At 37.1% G+C, this 25,671-nt stretch overlaps 1 protein-coding gene across 1 annotated transcript; it reads left to right on the plus strand.

The window, feature by feature from the left end:
* Positions 1–10,359: 10,359 nt before the first annotated feature.
* On the plus strand, positions 10,360–25,671 carry LOC134789763 (tyrosine-protein kinase Shark). The gene is made up of 14 exons (XM_063760394.1): positions 10,360–10,689; positions 11,225–11,321; positions 11,404–11,480; positions 11,900–12,108; positions 17,021–17,219; positions 18,040–18,180; positions 18,952–19,057; positions 19,492–19,724; positions 20,063–20,206; positions 21,023–21,332; positions 21,834–22,066; positions 22,426–22,625; positions 23,028–23,253; positions 23,528–25,671. The coding sequence occupies exons 1-14, from the start codon at positions 10,654–10,656 to the stop codon at positions 23,729–23,731; spliced, it is 2,415 nt and encodes an 804-aa protein (XP_063616464.1). The 5' UTR covers positions 10,360–10,653; the 3' UTR covers positions 23,732–25,671.

Raw genomic sequence — 25,671 nt, forward strand, 5'->3', positions numbered from 1 at the left:
GTCAGTGGTTTCGCAATGAGCATTTGTAAATAGATTAATTTATGTAAATTAAGCTACTAACTCTAACACTCTATTTATAATTTACACTTACGTTTTAGAACTAATTTCTATGAACGTATTTGCCTAACACATTGATACCTACTTATGCAAAAGGTAATTCAACCAATCAAACCAAGAGTAGGTACGTGCAAATAGCAAATACCTATATATCCAATTATTATATTACATGTCCATGCAAATAGACTTAATGTAACATCTAGATTCGTAAATATGTTGGTAAGAAAATCCAAAGTAATGTCATAATATATCTTCAAATTGTATCAAACATACTCGAGTTTACTTTAAATTTATTGAAACTCAGGTAGATAATTGTTTATGCTCGGTTATAATATATTATACGCAATTTACCAACAATTTTTAGTTAAGTTACCTCTGTTTATTTGTACCTAGAATATAAGTTTTTGTACGACAATAAATCATTATGCCATGTTGTATTGTTCCTTTATTACAATTATAACTTTTTAATAATTTTACGGTTTAGACTCACTTGTTTTAAAATTATTCAATGTTAGTATGTCTCACAACAGTTTAAATTCGATTATTACTTTTCTATTAATACTCTCTATTAATCTTCTTTATTACTTTTGTCCGAATTCCTACTAATTCACACACTATACATATATGACGATAGTATTCGAATGTATAATTATTTACCAATTTAACCCAATGAGCTTTAATTACTTTTAAGATTGATTTTTCTACATATAAAATATACCTAATATAATAACTATATAATTGGCTCCAAGCTACGACGTAGCCCTACGAGCGTAGCATAGCAGTGACTTGAATTGCATTAAAGATTTTCTTTAGCAGTCAACCATTGGACAAGCTGCAAGCTAGACACAAGGTAAACATGGATACGGTCTGACATATTCCTTCATATTTTTGTAGTTAAAAAGGCAAGGTATAGCGTTCGTTGCTAATTATTTTATGCAGGCGCTTATGAAATAACTATACCTACCTATTTTAGGGCTATATTGTTATTAGCAACCCTCTCGTACATCGATATTATTCATAATTGTTGTCAACGATGTAGGTACGTCGTTTTACTGACACTGGTAGGTACAGCCTGAAATTCGGGAATCAGCTGCAAATGGTGTTAAAGGTATGAAAATCGGCACGATTAATCTTTAGGCCATTTGAATCAATTTGACCCGTAGCACCAAAAAAAACGGAAAGGAGTTATGACGTCATCTTTTTTTGTATGGAAAAAAAAATTTTTTTGTTCAGAAACCTATTGTGTGTGGTATTAAATGAAAGGGCATTTTGAGCCGGTTCTAAAAATATATCACATTATTATATTTCCGTCACTTGCATTTAATAAAAATAAAAATAATTTTTAAAACATACCAAGTTTGGGCTCCTACAGATACGAAACCGTTGAATTATTTTTTGTAAAATATACCTCAAGTAATACCCAATATTTTCATATCTAACCCCAAAAAATTTATTTCGAAAATATTTAGTTTCAGTATTTTTTATTATTTTTTTCTCCATTTTGGAATTCACGGGCCTACAAATCCCGGTCTTTTGATAGGCTTGCGTGGGGATATAGATCCAACACGTAGAGGCCCCTTGGAGAGCTTTAATGTCATGTAGAACGCCTGCTGGAACCCGTTCACAGGCGCAACAATAAACACCCATGAACCGGTCGCAGCAGGCATTGGGACTATTGTAGAAAAAGTGAATAGTATACCGGTCCATGGATTGAAGTTTGGATGGACAATGAGACTGGGCTATTGTAGAGAAGTTCGGACACCTGCCATAACAATGCTAAAAACACGTTATCGAGGCAGGTGGTGACTTGCCGCTGACTAGATGGGCCCCTGAAACTGCCGTCGCGAAGACGACCAGGAGCAACATCGGTGTGAGCGGCTCAGGGGTGTCGAGAGGTGTGCGCCGCTTTCTACCCAGTGGCTGTTACCAGCCACTGTGCCAACTCGTGTCTTATGCATCTTTCACTTCCACCCCTGGAGCATATAGCTCTAGCGACTCCTCTCTGGACGGCCAATTAAGGCAAGCCAGAGCTGAGAGTCCTGCGGGTCCCCTTGGGGTCCACTCCGAACGACGAAGACACGCCGGAGACGGAGACCCTGACCGACTCTCGGGAGCACTCGGGTCCGTGGGGTCGTTACTCCCCAACAGCTCGCCACAAGCTGCCCTGCGGGCTTATTATTATTTTTTATTATTACAAATTGTGATCTATCAATCTATCAATGAAACGGCCTCCTAGCCTAGTCGATAGTGACCCTGCCTATGAAGCAGGAGGTCCCAGGTTCGAATCCTGGTAAGGGCATTTATTCGTGTGTTCATTATCATCATCACACAAATAAATGATGCCCTTACCAGGGCTTGTATATATGTGTATATTATATATATCGTCGTCTAGTACCCACAACACAAGCCTTATTGAGCTGTAGGACTAGGCCGATCTGTGAAAACTTGTCCTTTAATATTATTATTTATTATCAATTAGTATCAGTTTAAATATTAAATTCGACATCACACTTTGTAATAATGAAAAATTAAAAAAAAATACTAAATCTAAATATTTTCGAAATTGATTTCTTTGGGTTAGATATGAGGATATTGGGTATTATTTGAGGTATATTTTACAAAAAATAATTCAACGGTTTCGAATCTGGAGGAGCCCAAACTTGGTATGTTTTGAAAATTATTTTTATTTTAATTGAATACAAGTGACGGAAATATATTTTTAGAACGGGCTTAAAATGCCCTTTCATTTAATACCACATACGATATATTTCTGAACAAAAAATATTTTTTTTCCATACAAAAAAAAGATGACGTCATAACTCCTTTCCGTTTGTTTTTTTATTTGGTGCTACGGGTCAAATTGATTCAAATGGCCTAAAGATTAATCGTGCCGATTTTCATACCTTTAACACCATTTGCAGCTGATTTTGGTCAACCGCTATAATTTAATAATATTATTATTAGATAAATTATCAAAGTAAGAAAATAACAACAAGCGCGATCAAAATTAAATAAGATCCAATATGAGATACTTTATCTCTGCACCTTAGACTTTTAAAGCAAAACACTTAGATAAGATAAAATAATTAAAAAAATAAAAGGCAATTGTTTTATAAATTCTACACCTCGTACCTATTCGAAACTGTTTCTGGAATGGTTTCACTGCAGAGTAAGTACAGCGCCATCTGCATAGAGCTACGCGTTTTAATTAAACGTTGTATTTTATTTTAACGAACTGGATCGAACAATTAGCGTAGTTTTTTTATGATAACGGAGGCAAACGAGCAGACGGATCGCCTGATGGTAAGCGATTACCACCGCCCATGGAGACACTAGAGGGGTTGTAAGTGCGTTGCCGGCTTTTAAGATGGGAGTATGTACGCTCTTGAAGGTTTGAAGGTTGTATCGGTCCGGAAATACCGTAGGTGACAGTACATTCCAGTTTAGCTGTGCGAGGCAGGAAGTAAATCAGAATATAATACATATAATCCATTTAATTGTACATACTACATTTAATACGATAATAACAATTTTAATTTAATAGGATAATAATATAAAAAATAAGGTATGAAAAATGTGAAGACGCATATACGCCTTATACTGTATTCAGCATCAAATGGATGGTCAAATCCATAATTTATATTTAAGAATGGTGTGTTGCAACATATTCGACTACTTTGGCTATCGCTATCAATTTCATACTGACTATACTGTACCTACCCGCATAAGTGCAAGTGTACCCAATGTTCAAAACAACCTTCAAGTTTACGAGCACCGTATTTCGCACTTTATGATCTGCATTTGAATTAGTGACTCACATCTCGCATCTGTTTAGATTATCTGTGATGACGACGTTTCTAACTTAATGCGCAGAAATAACAAAATAGTTCTTAATATTGAGGGACGAAGGTTGAGAATTTGTGTCAGTGATTTCATCCTTGTTCATGGTGACCGGCCTTACAGTTAGTTTTGTTAAGTTTTTTATACATTTTTTCATTGATAGAATGGAGGATTACCTCACCGCTGCTACTGTTCAGTTTTTGCTCGAAAACGATTGGCGCGTTTTGCGCTGTTTTGGGTTTCTGCGAGCTCGCCGTTCATTCTTAAACCGGGTCTCGCTATATTTTTAGAAAGAGTTTTTTTTATTCTACTTATTATATATATATTATTTATTAAAAAGTTAGCAAAAAATCTACTTCACATAAAACAGATAAAAATTACTAACTGAAATTGGGATTAGAATCTAGAAATTAGCTTCAAAATGGAAATTCATTTCTCCCTCAATTGCTCAAAGGTTAACTCGAAGAGATCCCTTAAAGGGATAAGTTCGCCTTTGTACTAATGACGAATGTTATTTTTCCTGTTTTGTTTTGATTTTTGTACAATAAAGTGTTTTACTACTACTATATACCTACTACTAACTTGCTGCAGACGAAGTAGGTAGGTACTAGGTTTGAATACACGCACGAAAAAAACACCTTTAATCAAAAAGAGTTTATCGTGCCCTATGACTCATATCAGGTTAAGTAGGTAACACACCCCACGTGAGCAAAAGCGTCATGAGTTAAAAATAAATTAACATTCACTTTTGTTTATCGCGCCTAAAAACTTTTACACCTTTGGTGGGCTCTTTAAACCAATACCACAGACAATTAACCCTCATCGATATTTAGCGAGGTAGAGGTCGTACTGAACAACAAGGATCTCTTATGGGACTTACTCCGAAATTGCGAAAAATATTTAGCTGGTACCGTAGAGTTTCGTATCTTCGCCTGGGTTTTGACACTTTTCCCAAAAAATCTCTCAAACTTGAAAGCATTTTAATCCGTTAAGGCAAAAAAACGTTTTTTAGTACTCTTAACTATCAGTATACACCACTAAAACTTTGAATTTCATCGGTTAAGTTGGTAAAAAATGGCCCCAAAGGCAATAGGCGATGTTTGGGTATTTTTCCCAATCTTCGCCTATGGCATGCCCTGCCGCTAATACCTACTTTTCTGTGACTTACACATGTTAAGCCGTATCTCCTTGGAATGTGCTAATATACTGTGAACCTTAAGTACACCAGACTAGGCATATATTTAAAAAACGGGGTAGTAGGCGAAGTTTGGTAACAGTCTGAAGTTGTTTTCATACATTTTCTATAATGAAGCTAGGGCTGCCAAAAATTAACCAACATGCCAAATAAAGAGGAGTAATGGTTTCTAAGTTAAAAAAAATATTTTTTGTAACAAAATTGTTTAATGGTTGCAAAATTGTTGTTATTATCGTAATTGACATCAAATCAACCTTATTTACACAAAGTGAGACATAAAAATACCTATTTGGTACCTACTCAACATCGGTAAGAGTAGAAATAAACATTTGCATATAGCGTAAACTAAAATAACCAAACATAAAAAATATTTAAATTTGGAAACAAGTAATCTCATCCACCAATTAATGTGGTACAAAAAATTTGTCAACCCTAGGGGTAGGCGAAATTTGGCAACAAGATGGAAGCAAAGTACCCTCACCAATGTTTTGTCCAATTGTGAATTCTAAACGTAAGCTAGCCATTAAATAATAGTTTCATATGAAAAAGAAATAGTTATAGGATATAATCATGTAAAAAGTTTAACATTACCGGGTCCGTATCACCGTTTAAAACTGAAGTTAAAACACTGGTAAAGAAAAACGTGTGATCGGTGTCACGAAAAAACCTCACTAAAGGTCAACTGTGTGAAGTTAGCCGCAGATTGTTCGAAGAATGTTGACACCCGTAAAAAATTCCTTGTATTTTGCAGTTTTATGTAAGGCTTACATTAGAAACATTTTGTTAATGGCAACTTATGTCAAACTAGGCGAACATAGGTAGCGCAGGCAAAGATACGAAACTCTACGGTACATAATAATGTACTATGTACATACCTATTATTACCCATAAGAGTCTGTGCGGAAAGAGAAGAGTCGTGAAATGTATGGGATCCAATACATTCTACGACTCTTCTCTTTCCGCACAGACTCTACCAAATATGTTAGGGGAAAGCCGATATTTTATTCGCGAACCCATGGTGCGTTAGTTGTTCAGTTCGATCCTACATATTCACCTCGCTGGATATTGCTAAGGGTTGAAAAAAATAACGTAACATACTTTCGTAGTCCTACTGATTTTCAGGTGCCTGCAACTAAAACCATACATGTATCATCTAGCTAGGTCATCATCATACATAAGGTACATGTATCATCAGAACCGCACTATTTATGTCATGCACCAGATTGTCTGCGTAGTCAATAAAAATTATTCCTTAAAGGGTCTGGTTTGCTTGCTCTGAATTCCCTTCACTTGCCGAGAACTCTACAAAGAACTCCAGAACCGTAACAACTATATATGTGTAGGTATATTTATGATATAGGAGGCAAATGAGCAGACGTATCGCTTGATGGTAAGCCATTATCGTCGTCCATGGAGACTCGCAGCACCAGAGGGAATGGAAGTTAGACGCTCTTTTCTTGTAGATTTGAAGGTCGTGTCGGTCCGCAAATACCGCAGGCGATAGTTCATCAATAGGGGAGTTCAGTAACAGTAAGTACTTAAAAATACTAGTTTTCCTGAGTCGTAGCGATAGGAATTACGATTCAGGGATAAATAAACAGGCTTGAAGTCATCGACCGCTGCCCACTGTACCCTCCTCTCAGTAGGTAAAAGGGCGCAACTTTCAAGAAAGTCTATTTAGGTCTGTCGTTTAGTACAAGTGTGGAACTGTAGAAAGCGAGTGAGTCACGTTCAGGCTTCACGCGGCACTTAGCTATCAACTAGTTCAAAAAAAGACTACTAGAAAGTTTGCTAGTACTTATTAAACCTTTTGAACGCCAAACGGCGCATCCACTAGTTAACAAAAAAGTTTTCAGTCTTCATTTAGATTTAAACACGTTCAAAATGTAGATTAGCATAAAATAACACGCTTGTGTTACTTTTATGCAACCAAAATTGCTTGCATATAGGTATGATGTATAGTTTTATACCTATGCGCTTATACCAGTAAGATAAGATAAGATAATAATTTATTTCATTTCAATCTTAGTTGGTAAATACATAGTGGTCCGAGCCCTCCTATTAGGTATAAAGTACCTGTATCAGGAGAGTACCTGTACCAGTATGAAGAAAGTTCAAATACCTACCCACAGAAACGGACGATTTTGGGGATGCACGGTGTATGATACATAAGATAGGTACGCGTACTTCCTAACTACTATAGAATTCTTAACTTCACAGTGAATGGAATATGTTGCTCTCTTGTGACTTGCTTGTGACATAGATATTCCTATCTATCAACTTAATAGTAGTACTGCTGAAGAAAAATTAACAATCGTTTCTGAGCTGCACTATAAGGTAGTTAATTATTTACGATTCATGGGGGTCTAATTGGCTTAGAAGAAATAACTTAAAGGTGAATAAACTATCTGTGTCACCAGCAACATTCTTAACATTTCAATTAAGCTAACACTCACCGGATATGACATAAACAACCGTACCTAGTAAATTGCTAAGACAATCAATAATAATCAATCTTTTGCAGTTACTCCCCAACAGCTCTCTACAACACTCTACAATGACTCGCTCTACCAACCGACAGATGGTAATGCATGACCTGCCTTTTAGCAGCATTGCAACTTTTAAAATCTACTCTCGAGGGTAGATGGGAAAACATGTGGGAACGGATGAAGAAAAATCCCAGCTGTTGCCAGCGTTAACAACTCGGTGGTGACAGGTAGGAATTAACCGACTCGCGCGGTGATATGCAAATCAGATTGAACAACGTTCCGTTCTTGTAGCCTGCACTCTGTAAGCGATGGGAAAACAGTCCAGCAAAGCCGAAGGCTGCGTTTTTCCTGGAAGCCAGTTTCGTGCCGTGCAGGAAAAGTGCACTGCAGTAAATATTTACTCATTGCAACGCTGGGGTATTTAGGTCGTAATCGTAATGCAGTCTGCTTAAGTGTGATGTAAGAGAGCTAAATATTTGACCGGAGCGTAGCGATATCGAAGGTCTACGTTTCGACTGGAGCATTTTGCTTTTGTATGTCCGGATGTTTTCGTCTACAGGTCGCAATTCTTAACCGAATCTCGTGAAATTTTGTGACTGGATTCTATGTCTAAATAATTTTTTTTTGCCCGTCCGGTTTTTTGATTTTTTTTTAAATGGCGGAGTCGTGATAGCTCGCGCCTAAACAAATAGTGGTATCGTACCGAGTGGTATGGCCAAAAATTCAGAAAATTTATTTCGCTGGTTTCGGAGGTATTGAGATATTTAATTTTAACTAATTTTAATTTGAGAAGGAGTAGCTAAATTTCGTCAACCCATCTAAGAACTATTTGGCTCAGTTTGTAAACGTTCGCTTTTTCTGTTTGCACAGAGGGTCTGCGTTCGATCCCCAGTAATTGTATGCTGGGATATTATAACTTTTTGTATTTTTTTACACATAAATTTCGTATTGTTTTTTTTTTTAATTTACTATATTTAAAGCTCTTAGCACCATGTTATTTAAAGCTCTGCTCGCGAGGTCTACAGGTCACAGAGCCACTAGTTAGTAGGTATCTACACTTGAAGTGTAGTATATCAGCTAGAGTCTGACTAGCCAAAAATTGTTGACAGATATTTCGTTGTTGTATCACCAATTGTCTATGATTTAAAAAAAAGCTAAAAGTCAGTTGTCAATTTATGTCATTCATTCAAATTGTTTGCGGTTTATAAGGGGTTTATTTTAAATAATATGAATAATGTCTATACTGAGTGAGGTTCGCAAACTATTATTTAAGTTCGTAAATAATTACGACAATGTGCGAAGTCGACGTGTAGCGTTGTATAACGAAAAACTGCAATGTTTACAACTCCGAAGCAAATGTAAACAAATTAGGAGGTTGGTGCTCTATAAATATTTTGATACTTGGCATTTAGCATATTTGGAAATACTTATGTATTTTTTCGTGATTGATTAATATTACGGTAATGTCGAGCTAGGTCTTATTTACACTACATTTCATTTTTCGCCTAACAAGGCGAAAAATGAAACAACAATGGTATATGGTGAGAAAGTGTTAACATATGTGTTTATCGTTGACTGTACTTTACATAGTGGTAGAAATTATATGAGCTGACTTTGAGTGCACGTCAACGTATATTTAACTTAAATCCTTAGGTACCTTACGTGTGCACAGAAAATAAAAAATATTTTCTAGTATCAAAACTATAATTCCTACTACACAAAGTGTGACCAGCCCAAGATTTTATGAATTTCCCGCCAAACATTTGTGTAATATTTCAGTAGCCAGACTCTATGTGTAAGACTGTGGTGTAGACCTGTCTACAGCACAGTCTTACACATGCTACACTTACACAGGCTATGCTATTTGCTATTACCATTAAAGCTATTTGACAGTTTATAATGTCAACTGATGTGGTTGCATGACCCAATGAGAATTCATATTCTGCCACGATCATCATCATTCATTTATTGTAAATATATAATGGTAAAAGTATAGTAAGTCGGTAAAACATAACAAATCAAAACCAAATGAACGCTATTAAATATTTATCATTCAAAATCACCACTTAAAAGTTAAGTCTATACCAGCCAACATAAGGGAACAACTCAAAAACTTCGCATCCAATTTGCCACTCTTGTGGATAAAATGCAACTTTCTCTTCAAGAATACCTACGTAAAGAAAGCCTTTACGAGCTGGTGTGGTGAAAAGGTCCCTTTCAATTACCACATCTCGAGAAGTATCTAATAAAATAATACTTGATCAACAAAATTACATTACGTAAGTCTAGTCTAGCCCTCCCTCTGAGGACAGGTTGTGAGCTGGAAGGTTCGATCTACGTCGACGAATGAAAGTAAATAAACAACCCATTCGCTAAGAGGTAAACAAACTTCCACGGGACCAGTTTGCCTGGACAAACCAACAAACCTATATGTATGTACCTTAAGTACCTACATTGTAACTCAACACGACTCTAAATAAAACTTTTAAAGTTTTTAATGTTGCGACATTTTTTGGGGTAATTCTATCCGGTTCGAAGGACCATTTAGTACTAACAGATGTCATTAATATCATTAGCTAAATAGAATAAAAGACAACAGTTTTTACTGTAACAAAGAAAAATAATGAGAATAGAGAAATAGGTACGCTGATATAAACAGCCAGCGATCAACGAACATAATATTTGTAGAGCATAATTACTTGTAACTGTACCCAACAATATGTTGTGCATGGTTTATGTAGTAGATTTTAGTGCTGGGGAATGCGCAATACTTACTCCATTGTGGAACTGAGTGTGCTGGTGATTCATTTCTCGGAATTGACCTTGCTATGAGTCATTCGCTGGAAGGCAGAGTCGGGGATACCGCGCCTGTCTGCCGGTTGCTTGCTTTGGTATACACGCATACCGCTCACCGCGAACACTTAACAAATAATTTTGTGTTTCTCGATCTAAATAAAGAAACAATAACAAAAATGTGTGAGTGTACAAAACAAAAAAACAGTTAAATAGATTTGGCTCGCAAATTCTAAAACTACTTGTAAATATTTTTGTGTGCTTTTATAGTTGGATATCATGATAACAACCATGACGTCATTCATATTATTGAAGGTAAGCTACTTGATTTTTTACAGGTATATTGATATCTAATTCTTAACTATAATTTACAATAATTTTATCATTATTTAATTCGTTAGTGAATCATTTAAAATTCTTATCAGTATCTCATTTGACTAAGTTCTTAAGTGACATGTAAAATATTACGCCAATAAATGTAAAAGTAGTGTTGTTATCATCCTTCTCTTTTCAACAAGAGGAAATCACTGACATACGCTATAATGACGATTTATCAGTGGCGTCTACGGTATTTGTTAGAGTATCCAAATGCGTGGTGCGTGTGTTAGAATGAAATAGAGAATTAAATGTATTGTAATGGCGAAATTCTTTAGCGTATGATTACGCACAGAAAAAAATAATTAACCAAAGTCCTAAATCTGATTCATATTAATTTACCTAAATGAAGTGTACAGAAATATTGTCGACAAGCTATGAATCTCGAACTGTTATTTTCGTGTGAAGCGTTGGAAGAAAAAGTTATTGTCCAGCAACATCAACTTGTTGAACAAGTTTCCAATTAACTTTCCAGACGAACTCTTTCCTATTGAGGATGAACAGAGAGGATAACGTCGACTGGTTCCATGGGAAAATATCACGAGAATCTGCCGAGAAGCTGTTAAAAGAAGGTAGGCGTTGTTTTAAAGTTACTTTTTAATACGAAATGGTAACAACAGATTCTGATTCCTTGTTTACCTTTGGCGTTTCCAGAGGGCGAAGATGGTGTTTTCTTGGTACGTGAAAGCAACACTTCACCAGGAGACTATGTTTTGTCAGTTTTGCACCAAGTAAGTGTATTGAATCTACTAAAAGTTTTATAACCTATAAATATACTTAAGTAAACAAACAATGCAATGTTTAAAATAACTTTGTCTTCAAAAAGTGCTCAAATTATTACATATCAGATTGTCTTTAATCACACAGAACAACTAGTTATTAATCAAATGGGTTCCTAAAAATGTATATACCTACTTAATGTATAAAATTTATTATATTTTTAAAATTGGATAATATAATTAAAAAAATATGTTGATAATTTTAGATTCCATTACTCCCAATTGACCTTATACAATGGTAGGTGCTGCCTCTGCATGCATCCTATGATAGAGGCAGGGATCTATTCTTTGGCTCCACGCTCAACTCCCAAATGTACACGAACATTTTGTGCATTTGTTGCAATTACAAATTAAATTATAATTTATTTCAGGGTGAAGTAGTGCATTACCAAATTCGGAGGCACGGAGAGGATGCCTTCTTTTCCATTGAAGAACACACAACAGTGCATGGGTTGGACACCCTCATACAGCACTATCGAGGCGACTCCAATGGTCTCGTCACGCGGCTGTCTGTTGTGTGTAAGGGGCAGCCTCCACCTCACGAGTCACGTACCCAGGGGACCACCAATCTTTTACACAGGTAAGCTGCTTTTTGCTCTACTGGGGCACTCATTGTTGTCTCATTTTTGTTAGGTACTTATATGATTTATATTTAAATCCACACAACATACAGTAAAATAGCCGTATCATTTTAGCCCCTGTCTGAACATATTTGTAATAAGTTATATACTATACAAGATTTATTCAAACCAACTGTATAAGAATTTTATACAGACTGGTAGAACATAATAAAAACGAGAAATAATAAATTAATAGTAATATTTTTTCATAAGTTACTCTTAATGAAGTAATAAATCAATTCAACTTTGTAGTACAGTAGTTATTAACAAAAATTGGTCTGGATTGGTATGTTTTCTGGAACTATCCAGTAATAAGCAGCATAAAATGCCAAATAACAAGATGATTATGTAACTCTATTTCTTTGACATTGTACCAATGTTAAAAGACGAATGTGGACAACCACCCGAAATCACCTGTTTATATTCATACAAGTCCGCATTTTCCTCTGGATATTAAATTAACATTATTTGTAATATTTTAAACACAATTAGATATACAGGGTGGAAAGGCACGACGATCCTTCCCGGAAGTATTAGGTCGTTTAAGTGATACAGAGACTATTGGTAATGGTAAGAATCGTTAATTGAGTAAAAAATAAAAATTGCAAAAATACTACTTTTTAACTGTGGTGATAACCCTATAGCATGTGCACATGACGGCTAGATTAAGGATCTCCGTCGGGAAAGCTCGGGACTTTACACTTTTTTCCGATCGTAGACAGTATCGCAATGATGTATGAATGACGCATAAATGTCAAATAAATCAAATGCATGCAAAAATATTACAAACAATTTTATTACTTTCTTAGATAATTACTTTTTTCCAATATTTAATACTATCTTCTTTTCACATACGGTGTTCAAATGTACCTTCGTGTATTACAACGCCGCCGCAGCCCGTACCCGAGTATGTCGATGCACATGCGATATAGTGTATGCTCTTCGTCATTTATCCTCCGCAGAAAGCACCAATTAGCCTTTGTCTCATTTCGTCCGCAGTTTCACATTCCGTTTGGTTTGGTACACCATATCTTTTACACAGCCCCACAAATTTAAATAGCCACGAGCATCTAACATTTTTATTTGAAGAATATGACATTCAATAAGTATAGTTCAATGAAAATTTAATTTCAAACATCAGACGTCTTGTCTATTTCCTACCAAGAAGCAACGCTACGCAAGAAGGTTTGTTAGTTTGGTATTGAAGAAGTATTTATTCTTGATTTATTCTTAGTATTTAATTTTTGCAAGTTCATTTGGTGCAACTAACACAACCTACTTGCTATTTTTAATTATTTTAGATAGTTTCCAATTATTCGAAAATAATTTTGTGAAACGTGTTAAGAAACTAAAACCTTTTTATCAGTCAAGGAAACCAGAGATATTTATAAGACGATTGCGTACTTTTGAGTGGTTGTCAATGTCACCATTTGAACTGTCGTTGTAAACAATGTTGTGGTTAGTATTATTAATATTAAGGAATAACATAACTATTTCATTCAAGTATTGAACAAGTGGAACCACTAAGAAAGCGAAAATCCTGCAATGATTCTTACCGTGCTGTAAGCAGACCTAAAAATGGTTAGATGGCAACAAATTAGCATAATTTCCTGTCGAATACTGATTGTTTACAAGTAAGTTCATTGACCCTGTCACCTGTTAGGGTTAGAACAAAGTAGTTTTTTGCGTGGATGTTTAAAAGGTCATAATTTAGAAACGGTTGCCCATATTAACATAGTTTCTATGGAGAAAATATAGAGCTTAGGCTAAACTATCTCCCATTTCCGGAAAGGATCGTCGTGCCTTTCCACCCTGTATATCAAACACAGCTATGCTCCTGTTTATTTTTATGAATTTTTATTACAAGAGTTAGGAGCAGCTAAAAATTTGTATTAAAATTGTTTTTTGCTCGTAATTCTTATAAGAATCAATAAATTTTAAAAAGTCCAACAAAGTTAAATAAATATGGTTAATATACCTACATCAAATTATGTAAAAATCTTTTCCACAATGAAAGAGAAAAATGGGGACTATGTTTGTATGGAGAAGTGTTTGCCCTCTTTCCTCACATACAAACATAACAACACATAACAATTCATAATTTTTATTGCAAATACATAAAAGGTCTCTTAAAAGTCACTTAAGTGTTGCTGTTAGTGCCTATGTCTAATTTCTATCTATCTATTTATCTATAAGCCCTTTTATCTTGAGTATCAGACTAAACTTGACTGGAGTATATCTCTTATGCCAGGATCGCACGTACCGAGTAGAGTGGCGAGACAGTAAAACGAAGTATGAAATTGTTACTCGGCCGAGTAAAATTTCCATACTTCGTTTTACTGTCTCGCCACTCTACTCGGTACGTGTGCCAGCTGCATTATGGGTTCGGTACACGTACCGAGTAGAGTGGCGAGACAGTAAAACGAAGTATGGAATTTATACTCGGCCGAGTAACAATTTCATACTTCGTTTTACTGTCTCGCCACTCTACTCGGTACGTGCGATACTGGCATTAGCTCAGTTTGCCTCCTCTAGCTCTTTAGTAGTCTGTATATTGCTCACTCTCCTCCATTTTGGTCCTACTGTTAGTGTAAGTTTATCCACCCATATTGATATTGAGGTCTTCTCTGGCACTTTGCCTATGTAATTAACAGAAATTCATATGACATAAAAGAATAATCTTTATGGTGTAATAAGTTCTGATCAATGATGTGGATCGCCATTGTGTGAAGCATTAAAAAAAACTTGTGTATTGTGATAATTGATGATTTGATGAATAACAAACTACCTTTGTTATGCAATGATATGTATGTATAATCCATTATTTAATACTGTGATATCAAATCCACAGTTTACTCGAATGATAGTGAAGAAGGAAGTCCTATTAACTGGAGAGCCACAGTTATTGCCCTTAATTTCTTCCATCGTGTTGTTGAAACAAATTGCTGCGACCAATGTCTTGAGTACAATTTAAATTCATTACTCCACAAGGCCATATTTATAGAATACTTTCATGTTTTAATTTGTTTTTATTATGATCGTGTGTAATAGTCGCATGAAGTCAGTTGAGTAGGTCAATGCTCTGAGTCTTTTTACTTATGTTGCACAATTGGTTGATGCAATGTAAAAGTGACAACTTTATTGCTGTGTTCCTGTGGTGAATGCTGTTCAATAACTCGTTCAATAATGCTGACAATATGATGTATTATGATTATGTGCAGTAATGATATTGATGCTGTGGTTTAAGTAGGTAACTTGCTTTTATGGTGATATTTACATTTAGTTAGGCATATGAAATTCTTTGAGAAATTAGATACAAAGGTATATTTCGGTAATTCAGAATACTATAGATTGTCGGGTATTTAATTCCGAAAATGAACTTTTATATGATGGTATTATGGGTGCTTTTCTGAATAACCCGACATTCTGAAGATTTTTCAAGGAGACTATTATTTTATTACTATGAAATATGAAAACACTATCCGAAAATTTATTTTAACTGATATGATATCAAAGACAGCAAGGCCTTGCTTGACTGGTATTTTAACAATAAGTAATTAATGAAAGGTACTGGATTGCAATTTGGCATTTCTTTACGCATGAATTTTTGTTTTAATTAATTCGTTAAATGATAAAGGCATATAGGTATGCCTTATGAATAAATGCTAAGCCGATAAAATTAACATAACTATTTCTTATTTTTGCGAAAACAGCTAATTATTAACTCAAATGTAATTCTATTATATTTTTATGAATATGCGTATTACTCATACCTCGGCAAACCGCGGTGAGATTGTTGACATGTTATAATATCAACTCACTCCAGATACATCTGTGTTTGAAGATGATGACTCAGACTTGAGTTAATGATTCACATAATGATTTTGCGTGCTTTTGGGTCGTTTAGTTATGGAGTTGTGCGTCTCTTTACCATCTGTTACTACAAACATTTGACGTAATTGGAATAGTGTTTATTCTCTAAGTATATACTATTATGTAATTTAAAAAATGGAACACAGTTTTCATTTATTTCTTTATACCTATGTACAAATATCAAGATTCGTACCGGGTTCAATTAAGGGATTACTTACTACAAATTTAATAATACAGTGTCCACTATCATTGTCACAGCAATTCTACATACAATGTAGGTAATAGACGCGAATTACGATACCAGTGGGAAAAGAAGGTATGTAATTCGCAACGAGTGGCGATAAATTAAAATACGACCTAAGGGAGTGTTTTAAATCCACGAGTTGCGAATCACCTTTTCGCACGTGTATTGTACAACGTTTTAGAGTACATATGGCCCTTTAAATATTAGACATAGGGACGTATTGTGCTAATTACCGCACTAGGGCGGTAAAGTAGCACCATATGTACAGTAAAATCAATTAACATGGATTTAAATAAACTCTTTTTTTTCTATTGTATTGTTGACCTTCTACACCCAATTAACCAATTCAAATTAAATTCCTCTTCGATTTTAACGTGCCGCAGGTAGTTAGTTAACCCATTAACTTCTATATTTACATTTGCGACCGGCTAATGTGATGATACTGTCAGTTAAAAACACAGTAGAAGAAAATAGATTAAATATTCCTTAACACAACTGCACAAATATTTGTAAATTCTACCTGTTTTTTTATTGTACTGCTGCAATTCATTGTTTTTTGTGTTGGTAAATAAAATGTTTTTTTTTTTTAAATAGCTCCACACTAGTGTCATAGTCTATTTTGTTAAATATTGCGCGTGTGTTAGTATAATTAAGAAAAGGTAATAGGGTAGATATTTGCTGAGAGGGTCGAATGGATTTACCCGAGTTTGAAGTTAAGCGACACAATTTCGCTTAATATAAACCTTGTTTGACAGAGCGACGGAGGCCGGTGACTACAACATAGTATCCCAAATGCTGGCAGTCGGGTACCACAGCCGCGACGCCAAGAACCAGGATGGACAGACGGCGGTGCACATAGCCGCTAAAGCCGGCCGCGACAAAATACTCGGGAAACTCATAGAGAGCGGCGCCACCGTCAACGTGCGGGACTCTTTCGGATATACGCCTTTACATGTAAGTATACTAGGGCTACAAAGGCAGGTGGATATCGAGCGGTGCATATGCATATCACTGTAAAAGCCGCGACAAGATACTTGGGAAACTCATAGAGAGCACTGTTGACGTGAGGGACTTGTTCGGATACACGCCTTTACATGTAAGTAGAGTACAGAAGTAAGATTAAGCCATACACCAGAAGATAGGTTGATGCAGATTTGGCATATTAGGGTTCCGTACCTCCAAAGGAAAAAACGGAATCCTTATAGGATCACTCGTGCGTCTGTCTGTCCGACCATTCCCAAAACCTATTAGAAATGTGCAGTCAAGCGTGAGTCGGACTAAATTACTTAGTTTTTGATCCGACCCTTATGGGTTTTTTAAAGACATTTCATTCACGTTCCACATAAAAAAATACATTGTTAAAAATTTTGTAATGTTCAGAACCCTTGGAACGTGAGTCCGACTAGCACTTGACCGGTTTTTTTAATGTAAAATCTGAGCCAGCTTTCCAGAATTAATCTATGTCCACTTAATAGGTATGTCACGTTGTCTTCTGATCTCCTTATTGTTATTGTAGGCGCGTCACATCAATACTAGTTTTCCTTAATTTCCGTGAGGATATCGTACAAGACCTTCATTATAACTTCCTGGTGAGACGACTCATATATGTCTGCACAGGCAGCTTTACTCTTAATTTAATAGAACTTGTATCTTTTATAATCAAGTTTGTATAGCGGTGCTTGCCCATCATGCAAGAAAAAATGGTAGTTGAATTTGAAGCAATAATATATTTAAGAAAAAAATTATCAATACCATGGTATTGTTGCTTTTGCAGTACACCTGTCAGAATAACCTGCCCAGCACCGCCGAGTTGCTGATAACGAAGGGCAACGCCAACTACCAGATGCGGCACGCGCCCACGGGGAAAGTGCCACTACATGACGCTGCGCAGAGAGGACACATTGACTGCATTAAGGTACGACTACTTTATTTGATAGATAATTAAGACAAAGTTGCTATACCGGCGTTACCTATTGAGAGAGGTAAAACTACTAAGATTCGCTGAAAGGAGCATTTCACGGGCCTGTCGTATACTTATAGTTTTTTCGTCTATTAACATTCTTTTTTGAGTACGGTAGTTACAGAAACTATAAGTAAAATCTTAGTTACTAGGAAAATGCTCCTGAATATTTGAGATTCAAGTTACTATTTATAGGTCGGAGAACTTGGAATATACATTTTCGATGAATTATTTGCATCAGTATCAATTTAAAATATCCTATTTATTCTAGAGAATCATACTTTACGTGTTCCTACACCATGTTAAAATTATTGATGCCTAAAATATTCTGAATGCGCACATATTTTGAAAATATGTTGTGTTGTGAATACCACAAGCTGACCTAAACAAAACTCATTCAACAATGGCAACAAATTACAATGTAAGCAGAACACAGGAAGCCACATTCCATAACAACGAACTGTTTGTATTGCTTGTTTAATAGGGGATCGGTCTATAATAAATTGGAAATGAAACAAACATTCGAAAATACTCAGCACAAAACAGACATTGGTAGTTAGTAGTTATTAATACCCCTAACAATTTACCTACATGGGAAACCTGGAAAGTGTGGAGGGGTTTGACTCCTCCGACATTTGACGTCATTCTAAAAACTTCGTACCAAGGAATATTTATGAGTTAATATACTATTGATTTAGTTTTGGTTCAAGTAGGAAATGTTTGCAGGTCCTACTAAAATTGAAAGCTCCCGCGAACCCGAGAACGTTGCAGCAAGAAACCCCGGCTGATTTGGCGAAGCACCACGGTCATACGGAATGCTATCAGCTATTAAGTAAGTACTATTAAGTTATAACTACGCGCGAAGGTGGTGTATTTCTATTTATTTCCGCCGCATGTCCATAATCAGTGAATAAAAGGTTCTTGATAAGGCAGACCATCGTCTAATTAACCTTTTGGACGCCAATTACCGATATATCCGCACCGCAGGTCCAACGCCAAAGACGGATTAATCGGTCACAGACCACAGAGTAACATAGACCTACGTGCATATGCATAAAGTTCAATTTCAGTTTTGACACATCGGTGGCGTCCGAGTGACAGGTTTTGTGTTTGACACAGCGTCGAAAAGGTTAAAATAGCTCGGCAATCCGCTGAACGATAGTAGTGTAAGAATTTTTTAGACGATATCTAATCAATTTCTTGGTGTCCGTAGTCAGTAGACAGTCAATTTATCAAGGTAGTCTCATACACTGCAATTGTTTCCAGAAAACTACAAACCTGAACCACCGCAAACCTCCAAAAGTCAATGGTACCACGGCACGTTGAGCCGGGACGAAGCCGTACAAACTTTAGAACAGTACTGCAAGCAGAACAACTTAGTAGACAAGGCTACGGACGGCGTGTTCCTAGTGCGGTACAGCGAGCGGCACAGCAGCGCCACCTGCGTGCTGACTATGCTGAGCGAAAACACGCCTTACCACTTCATCATAAGGAAGGAGGTAACTAATGTAGCTGGAAATGGTCATTAATCCCTATAACTAACAGTTTATACCGTCACTTAAAATTTATTGTGTTCTCTTAATCCTGGCAGAGTGTATCCTGTTTTTTGTTCCCTAGGCCCAGACGCCCTAGTGCTATGTATGTGTGATCGGGTATCCGACGATCTGTGTCGGCTCCAAGCTAATAATTGGTAGAAATTTGCGCAGGATTAGGATATGTGGCGTTTTATTGCTTCGGAGGCAAAGACCCGTTTTGAATCATAATAATTAGTCTTGTTATTTCTGACTAGCTTTATCTAATCTTCAAGGGGTAACCAAAACTGTTTTGTTATGTCCAGGCGGCGGGCTGGGTGTTCATCGACGACGGGCCGTACCTGGAGGGCGTGGAGCGGCTGGTGGAGCACTACGGCGCCGTGCCCGACGGCCTGCCCGCGCGCCTGCGCCACCCCGTGCCGCCCAAGCCCAAGCCGCCCTTGCCCGAGGTATCTTACCATATACACTTTATATCATTAAGCGTGTTTATCGACTACGAGCCTTACCTAGGCGTGGATCGTCTGGTGGAACACTACACGTTGTGCCCGAAGGGGTGCCCGTGCCGCCCAAGCAAGATGGTAAGCCTACAAGAGTAATAGACGGAGAGCTAGCTACGGAAATAGGTTTGTAATTTATAGAGCAACGAAATCCCTCTAGTTATTAGTGTGCCATACTATCATTATTTATTAATTCGGGCGCCTGGCAGCTGTTCAGCGGTGGGTGTGAGAGGTGTCAAATAAATTGAAGGTGTACAATTTATAGAGCTCTGAGATCGGTGTGATATAATAGCAAATTATGCATTTAATTCGAATATAACATTGCCAGGCGATTTAATTGGGGGAAAAGTAGTGCCGGGTGACGTCCAAGATGCGCGAAAAAGTGCCAAGTTATCTCATTTACTGGGTCAAATTTTATGTGTTTCGTTACCCAAAGGGTGAAACGGGACCTTATTAACTATAAGATCCCGTTTTCGGCCCCCTGTATAAATTGCACACCTTCAATTGTTTTTACAACCCCTTTGTTGCCCAACCACTGTCACACCCACCGCTGAACAGCTGCCAGGCGCAGGATTATTTAATAATGATAGTATGGCACACTAACTAGAGAGATTTCGTTGCTCTATAAATTGCAAACCTATTTCCGTAGCTAGCTCCTAGACCATAAAGAGCAGAGTAAGACATTTGCATGCCAAGTAAATCAAAAGATCGACAACCCGCACTAGTATTGTTATACGCCCAAAGATTAATCTACTAATATTTTTCCAGTTCTCAACGATGCCACGGACCAAGAAACCATCACCGAGTCGAGCAGCCATGAACCAGACGTTATCCCTAGTCAAAAACGACATCTTAAACAAGCAGATGTCCGAGCCCAGCTCGCCGCCCAACGCCTTCGAACTGCTCACCAGGAACTTGTCCTTCTCATCTGACTTTAACAACGACAGCCTCAACAACAACGAGTCGCTGGATGACAACGACACGTATAAAGTGCCCGTTAACAACAGCGCCGTTGTTGTTGGGGAGAACTATAATGAGATATCGATTAATTCCGATGGCCAGCTTTCCACACTGCAAGGTGAGTTGAACAACGCTGATGACAGGTGTGGTTTCATCGTTACATTAGATCTGTTGGTGTTCAACTGATATTTTGGATAGGTACATCAAAGAATAAAGAGAAATATTATAAGTTGCAATCTTTTGTGTGTCTGCGAGTTCCAAACTCCAAAATAAGAGAAATGACAAAAATTGCCTAATATAAGAATTTCATATGCTTATGGGTTCTATGGTACATGTCTCGATTAATTTCTTGCTGTAAATTAATGCACATACTATATAATTATACGACTTAAACTAATATGGTTATTTACATTGTAAATACTATTAAAAATGTATATTACGAGTACTCGAATTTTATTTATAGGTTACTCCGTGCAATTGTGCCCAATATCGGGGACAAATATAAATGGATGTAAAAACAAATATACACGGTAAATACGTCGTATTTAATAGCGTTAAATGTACTATGCTGACAATCTACTTCTGGAAACATTAGTTTCAAGTTAAATATGACTTTCAGATTTCATCCCCATGAGCGAGCTGACGCTCGGAGCGACACTCGGCGAGGGAGAGTTCGGGTCCGTACTGCGCGCCACGCTCGCCGCCGCGGCCGGCCGCGCCGCCACGCCCGTCGCCGTCAAGACGCTGCACGTGCAACACACGGACTCCAATCAACATGACTTCCTGGCGGAGGCTAAGACGATGATGACGCTCCGGCATCGGTGTATTGTTCGACTCATTGGTGTGTCATTGGTAAGTTAGACACGGTTTTAGAAGCAATATAATCCTTAATTGTGATCACTTCTTACGCCCTTGACGTTTTAAAAATATTGCACGTGCAACATGCTGATCATATTTAGGAAGACCCTCCCTGAAGTTATAACAAACAACTCGGCATTAGGCGGATCCATACAGAACGAGTTGCCTCGCGAAGAAAGAACTGTCAGTGGAGACTTAGCTCGCTCAAAGGAAGCGCATGCGGGACTACAATTGCCTCAAACGAGACACTTCCTCACAGACTGCTTCGCAGGAGAATTTCCTCGTTTTGTATGAGCCTGCCTATTGGTGCATCTAATCACTGCCAAGAGATCTAAATTTGATGTCTATTCCAGGGTCCCCCACTAGCCATGATCCAGGAGCTGGTGCCGCTAGGGTCGCTGCTGGAGTACCTGGTGCGGTCGCCGGAGCAGGCGTCGGCCGGCTACGAGCTGCGACTGTGGGCGTGCCAGGTGGCGGCCGGCATGCGCTACCTGGAGCGGCGCCGCTTCGTGCACCGCGACCTCGCCGCCCGGAATATACTGCTGGCCAGCAGGTATATTTTTACACCAGAGAATGTTAATAAATCAGAATCTGCACCTGCCGCCTCGGAAACTGTGACACATCACCTTTTAAGGCGGTCTAAATTTGACAGCCAACAAACGACCTTGAAAATTTTCATTATGAATAGAATTTATATTCTCTTTGCTGACTCAAGATCCAGTCAGTGAGAAACCAAAGACGAGAAATAAAAATCCTAATTCGCTAATTTCAGTATAACATATAGTCTGGCAAACACAACTAGCCAGTCAGTAACAACGAAGAAAATTATACTCATCCCTTTTGGGTGCTAGTAATAGCGTAAGACAAAGACAGTATGATTCTCTCTACGTTTGAAATGAGACAGTTCTGCGCCAAACTTCATTTGTGAACATAAAGATGATATATTTTGTTTCAGACACCAAGCAAAAATTAGCGACTTCGGTCTATCACGAGCGCTCTCCATGGACAGTTCGTACTACAAGGCGAGTCAGGGCGGCAAGTGGCCCATCAAGTGGTACGCGCCCGAGTCCTACAACTACGGCACCTTCAGCAGCGCCAGCGACGTGTGGAGCTACGGCGTCACGCTGTGGGAGATGTTCTCTTATGGCAAGCAGCCGTACGGGGACATGAGGGGCACCGAGGTTAGTATTTCAATTTAGGGGTATTTGCCACCCAAAAGACGACCTTAATGTTTTAAAATTACAAGGCGACCCAAGGTGACAAATTGCCCATCAAAAGTTGAACAGTGACAGTATTTTGACTGTTTGCTGAGAAGATGAAATTGACAGTTTTAACTTTTGCTGGCGACTAATAAAAGCATGTTTTCTTTTACAACTAAGCGGCAATATAAAATTATCTTCTGATCTCTGAAAGAAATAACATATTTTTTTATAAGAAACTTACTTTCTTTTACAGGCAATACAAATTGTAGAAAGCGGCGGCCGTCTAGAACGACCCGAGGAGTGCCCGGACGAGATCTACCAAGTCATGCTAGACTGCTGGGAGTACAACCCCGACCGACGACCGACGTTCGGCCTGCTCGTCGACGTGTTCTCCCAACACCCCGACTACGTCAACATCAGCCAGCTAGCCCTCGACAACGACGAGGTAAACGTCTAACATTTACTTCAATATTTGCCTAACACAGCGCTGCGTCTCTTTTGTTCTTTATGTCGATAAAAAGAGATACAGCAAGAATGTTTGGCAAATATTTGTGGATATATTGTTATGCCTTTGGCCCCGTAGGGAACGAATGTAAAGCTTACCTAGATGTCAGTGTTAGAAAATATGACGAAGATGAAGATGTAACAGTCAGGTTAAGTGAGATTTGAACTGAAATGCACAATGGGAAAAATGTCTTAACTATCAGGAACAACCGTGAATTCATTTACAATGTTTTCACTCGCACTGTACATACTCAATAGATACAATGTATTATGCTTGTCATGTAAAATATAGTCAAGTAGAGTTGTAACTGAAATATCGCTTTGTTACCTTGCCTGAACAGACGCCCTTCTGCATCTGACGATGTATTATAATTTATAAGGAGAGTGCTATAGTTATTGGCCACTCTTAACAATAAGACTTCTATTGCTTTCTATCTTTCTGATTTGTTAAGTGTAGCCAATTACTATAGCAGTCACCCTAGTTGGCTAGCTGTGTGAAATTGATGATCTGATCATTTTGAGTGACTGAGTGTATGGTATAAAATATGGGTAATGGAATACATATTGAAATGTAGGTATGTGTTTCGCAGTATGAAATTATGGTGGCCTTAGCTTTCATAAACGTATATGTAGTGATCAAATTGATTATAACGTAATATAGCTAAGTTTTCCTTCAGGTTTTAAATATTAATATTAACATATCGATAAATTATGCAATCTACAGACGAGTTTATATATGGATTAGATTTTAGTCAGTCGAATACAAATTGACACTACGAGTAAATTACTTTCTGACTTGGATGTATTATGGTATTCAAATGTATATGTCGCAGTCAAAAGTGTGAACTGGTCAAAAGAACTTTTAACCGACAAAAACAGGCAAAACTGCTTTTGACTGAGCATGTTGGTCAAAAGTAGTTGTACCTGAAAATCATTGGTTAATAGTAATTGTGACGGTTACTATCAGTCAAAAGTACTCCCAGAAATAGGTAGGTTAGGTTTATTTTTTTTGCTACGCCCAAAAAACGAAACTGTTCCCAGAGATAGGTAGGTTAGGGCTATTTTTTTTTGCTACGCCCTATAAACGAAACTGCTGCCAGAAATAGGTATGATTTTCAGGTAAAACTACTTTTGACCAACATGCTCAGTCAAAAGCAGTTTTGCCTGTTTTTGTCGGTTAATAGTTCTTTTGAGCAGTTCACACTTTTGACTGCAACATATATACAACGACTAATATTAGGTATTTCGGCAAGAGAAGACACTGGCTGATTGACGAAATGGAAATATATCACGAAGTGCCTGATAAGATAACCTTTTTTCTCGTTTTTAGATCTAAATTAGGATTTACGATAGTTGTTTTCTGAATACAATGATGTAACAATGAATACATATTTGACAATTTGCCTTTGCATTATAACAAAATAGCATTTTATAGTATTTTACTATTATTTTGACAATTATTTACGTTTATAATGTATATACCTGCATTTTTTTAAACTGTGTATGTTCCTTTTAGAACCAAAATAGATTTTATGTTGTACAGTAGTTGTAGCCATCTTTTAGATTTTTATTTCAACAAAATGACACCGGATACAAAATATGCATTCCTTTATGTTTAACTTAATTTAATATTGCCATGGAAATGCCATAGTTATTTTCGTGATTATCCAACAATTTGCCATGAGGTTGTGTTATTTTATGTACAAAATTCTTATATAGTTACCCAAATTATTATATCAGTTTAGATTTAAAGGATTTATTTTAAATTCAACAATATTTCTATGAGTCTGACTTAGCAAATATGTTTTTATATTATGACAGATTATATAAATTGTATATTTAAAAGAAATGTGATAATGGTATTTATAAAACATTAAAATAAATAATATAAAA

The sequence above is a fragment of the Cydia splendana genome, chromosome 4 (genome assembly GCF_910591565.1).
Source record: "Cydia splendana chromosome 4, ilCydSple1.2, whole genome shotgun sequence".
NCBI classification, from domain to species: Eukaryota; Metazoa; Arthropoda; class Insecta; order Lepidoptera; family Tortricidae; genus Cydia; species Cydia splendana.